This window comes from Cryptomeria japonica, chromosome 7 (genome assembly GCF_030272615.1).
Source record: "Cryptomeria japonica chromosome 7, Sugi_1.0, whole genome shotgun sequence".
NCBI lineage: Eukaryota > Viridiplantae > Streptophyta > Pinopsida > Cupressales > Cupressaceae > Cryptomeria > Cryptomeria japonica.
Window position 1 is genome coordinate 238,849,114 of NC_081411.1, and position 2,935 is coordinate 238,852,048.

General features: G+C 35.7%; 1 protein-coding gene across 1 annotated transcript; it reads left to right on the plus strand.

Moving 5' to 3' along the window:
* The first annotated feature begins 369 nt into the window (after positions 1-369).
* LOC131855915 (nudix hydrolase 2-like) lies at positions 370-2,404 on the plus strand. The gene is made up of 9 exons (XM_059209086.1): positions 370-443; positions 518-729; positions 823-888; positions 979-1,116; positions 1,288-1,365; positions 1,473-1,523; positions 1,637-1,671; positions 1,777-1,885; positions 1,972-2,404. Exons 2-9 carry the CDS (start codon positions 538-540, stop codon positions 2,152-2,154), a joined length of 852 nt encoding a protein of 283 aa, XP_059065069.1. The 5' UTR covers positions 370-443; positions 518-537; the 3' UTR covers positions 2,155-2,404.
* Positions 2,405-2,935: the final 531 nt, after the last annotated feature.

Sequence of the window (2,935 nt, forward strand, 5' to 3'; positions counted from 1 at the left end):
ACTAAGACGTAGCAGCATAGTTGTTCATTACCAAGAAGTTTCGATAGCATACTTGTCCCTAGCGCAGCATGCTACTTCATCAACAAGAAGTTTCGATAGCCCCTCTGCGAATTTACGAAGAAAGCTAATAAATCATTTGCGTGTCCGTAGAATTTTTTAAGATAAGTTTTTCCCTATTTGTCGTTGCTTTGCATACAAGTTTTCAGTTTTCCTTTTTGGTTTGTGTAACGCTTACGTTGTAAGGAAGGGTAGCGGTAGTTGGTTGTTAACAGCGCAGAAGAATTCGTCTGAAATCCCAGAAACCTCCTCTCATTGTTGCCAATAATATATATATATATATATACACTTCCCCCCTCTACAACATATTACTATTGCACTACTAATTTAATTTAGTCTGTTAGGAAGTAGCCAAATTCAATCTTGCTCACAGAGCTACTCAGAAGGTTAGCATCTCTTCCTGCACCACTATGGTTCCTTTTCATTTCATTGTGCTAGGTATTGAACTATTTTTTGGCAGGTCGCTGCTTACACTGCACAATGGCATTCCCAACGAACGAGGTTTCGGCTACCACTAATGATGTTGAAACAGTTTTGAACGAAATATGTGAAGTGCTCAAAGCCCATGAAGACAGATATGATGGTGTAATTGTTGACATAGAGAATATGCAGAACGATGCTTGTCGTTTTGCAGCTTCACTGAAGGCATCACTTTCTCAATGGGCACGCCAGGTCAGTGCTTACTGCTTTGTTAACTCTAAATACATATCCCTCAAGACAATAATAAATAGTACCCTCAATTCATCATGCTTGTTGGGTATATAGGGAAAGAAGGCGGTGTGGATTAAAGTTCCCAAGGAACAGGCGAAACTAGTACCCGTTGCGATTGAGGTCAGTTTTTCAAAACATCGCTGCTACCATCGACGTTTTTTTCCCTCCAACCCATTTGGCTAGGCTTCAATACTGATTGGTGGATTACAGGTGGGATTTGGGTACCACCACGCAGAGCCTTCATATGTGATGTTAGTGCATTGGATCCCTCAAACTCCCCCCACCATCCCTGATAATGCTTCACATCAAGCGGGAGTTGCAGCTTTTGTATTCAACGAGGACGGAGAGGTAAAGATGTAATCCAGTTCTTATATATTGTAGTTACTCTGCTTAATATTCTCCTCCTGTCCGTAGCAATGTAACTGTGAAGTGTGAAAAGACATTCACTATTTTGAGTGGTTGTTCGATTTAAGAGGTTTTTTTTTCCTTACATAAATTATCGTGACAATGGCAATATAGGTTCTAGTAGTTCAAGAAAAGTGTGGCCCTTACAAAGATTCCGGGTTGTGGAAGATGCCAACAGGAAGAATTAACCAGGTATCAGGTTTAAATTTCCACATCAAACTAAATTCAAGACCCTGCAGTTTTTACATGAAATTAAAAGACGATATCTAATGTACTTATCGGCAATTTGTTTCTGATAGGGGGAAGGCATTAAGGAAGGGGCCGTAAGAGAAGTTCAGGAAGAAACAGGGGTAAATGTCACTTACCTCACCTTTCTCCTCTGAATCAGGATTTTTAGCTTATGTTCAATATAATTTCCGACATTTTTTTTTGATAATTTATGTATTTTCATGTACTCTTACAGATTAATACAGAATTTGTACAAGTGGTTGGGTTCAGGTAAGCAAAACTTTAATCATTAGAAAAAATTGTAACTTGTTTCATAGTTTGTACGAAGAAGGATAAGTTTGATCTAGCTCTATAATAGTTGTGATTGAACTGCAGGGATGGTCACAATGCCCCTTTCGGAAAATCCGATCTGCTCTTCGTGTGTATGTTGAGATCTCTTTCTTCTAATATTGTTGTGCAAGATACCGAAATTTCAGTAGCCAAGGTACGTGTTTAAACATTATTTCAACATCGTTCAGTTGGATAACTTCAATATCGTTTAAGTGGGGCTTAAATTTGTTTTATTTTCAGTGGATGGCGATAGAAGAATTTGCATCTCAACCTAAAAATCAGCAAAGCAAACTCCTAAAAGATATGATCGGCGTGTGTGTTGCCAACGTCAACGGACAATGTGAAGGATTTTCAGGCATTGGGATATCGTCCAACTCGCGCAAACCCTCTGCTTTCTTCTGCACTGCCCTTAATTCTGAGTAAATTATCGGCATTTGCAAACTGAAGAACAAAGATAGAATGGATTTCAGCAACTTCATTCAATACATTCGTCCTAGTCATGTCTAGATATTCCTAGCACGCTCCATGTAACAATGATTTCCTCGATAGAATATTATATTTAAGTTAACATGTTGAACGAGTATATTTTTTTTAATCAAGTTTTGAAATAAATACAAATTTTTCAATTATATTTGAAAAATATTTGTATTGTATATTTGACACTATGATCATTTGAAACAAAGATTTGTAACAATTTCATGTTTGAAGAATTTATATTTATGATTTCTTTTGTTGTTATGAAATGAGCTTAAGAACTATTTATTTGTTGATTTATTTTGTTTCTACACATTAAAATTAGACTTTAGTGGACTTATACATAAATAAATGGTTGATTTTATGTAAAATAAATATATTATAAATGAACTCATACATCATCTTTCTAAAATTATTTCTCATACTCTTAAATTGTATTCTTAAGATGTAAATAAAAGAGTCACCAAATATATCATTAGACAATAGTGTGTACACACACAAACTTTACTTTAAAAAAATGACATTGTACAGTTGAAATAACATGGCACTACGCACTTATGATAACTTCCACTTCATCTTTAACGACTTTCTTTCATTGCACGTGAAGCATGAAGATGCTTTTTAAAAAATAGTAGCTTTACAAAATGTTCATGTGGAGTACAACTATTCATAACCATTTAGCTAACTAGTTATCTAATGGTCATAGCCAACTATACATCTATGCAAATTT

What these genes read in the sequence shown, in the direction of transcription:
- LOC131855915 (XM_059209086.1), top strand. Translation starts at nt 538, where the DNA reads ATGGCATTCCCAACGAACGAGGTTTCGGCTACCACTAATGATGTTGAA. An exon ending in TATTCAACGAGGACGGAGAG is followed by an intron (nt 1,117 to 1,287) that starts GTAAAGATGTAA and finishes ATGGCAATATAG; the next exon opens with GTTCTAGTAGTTCAAGAAAA. An exon ending in GTACAAGTGGTTGGGTTCAG is followed by an intron (nt 1,672 to 1,776) that starts GTAAGCAAAACT and finishes ATTGAACTGCAG; the next exon opens with GGATGGTCACAATGCCCCTT.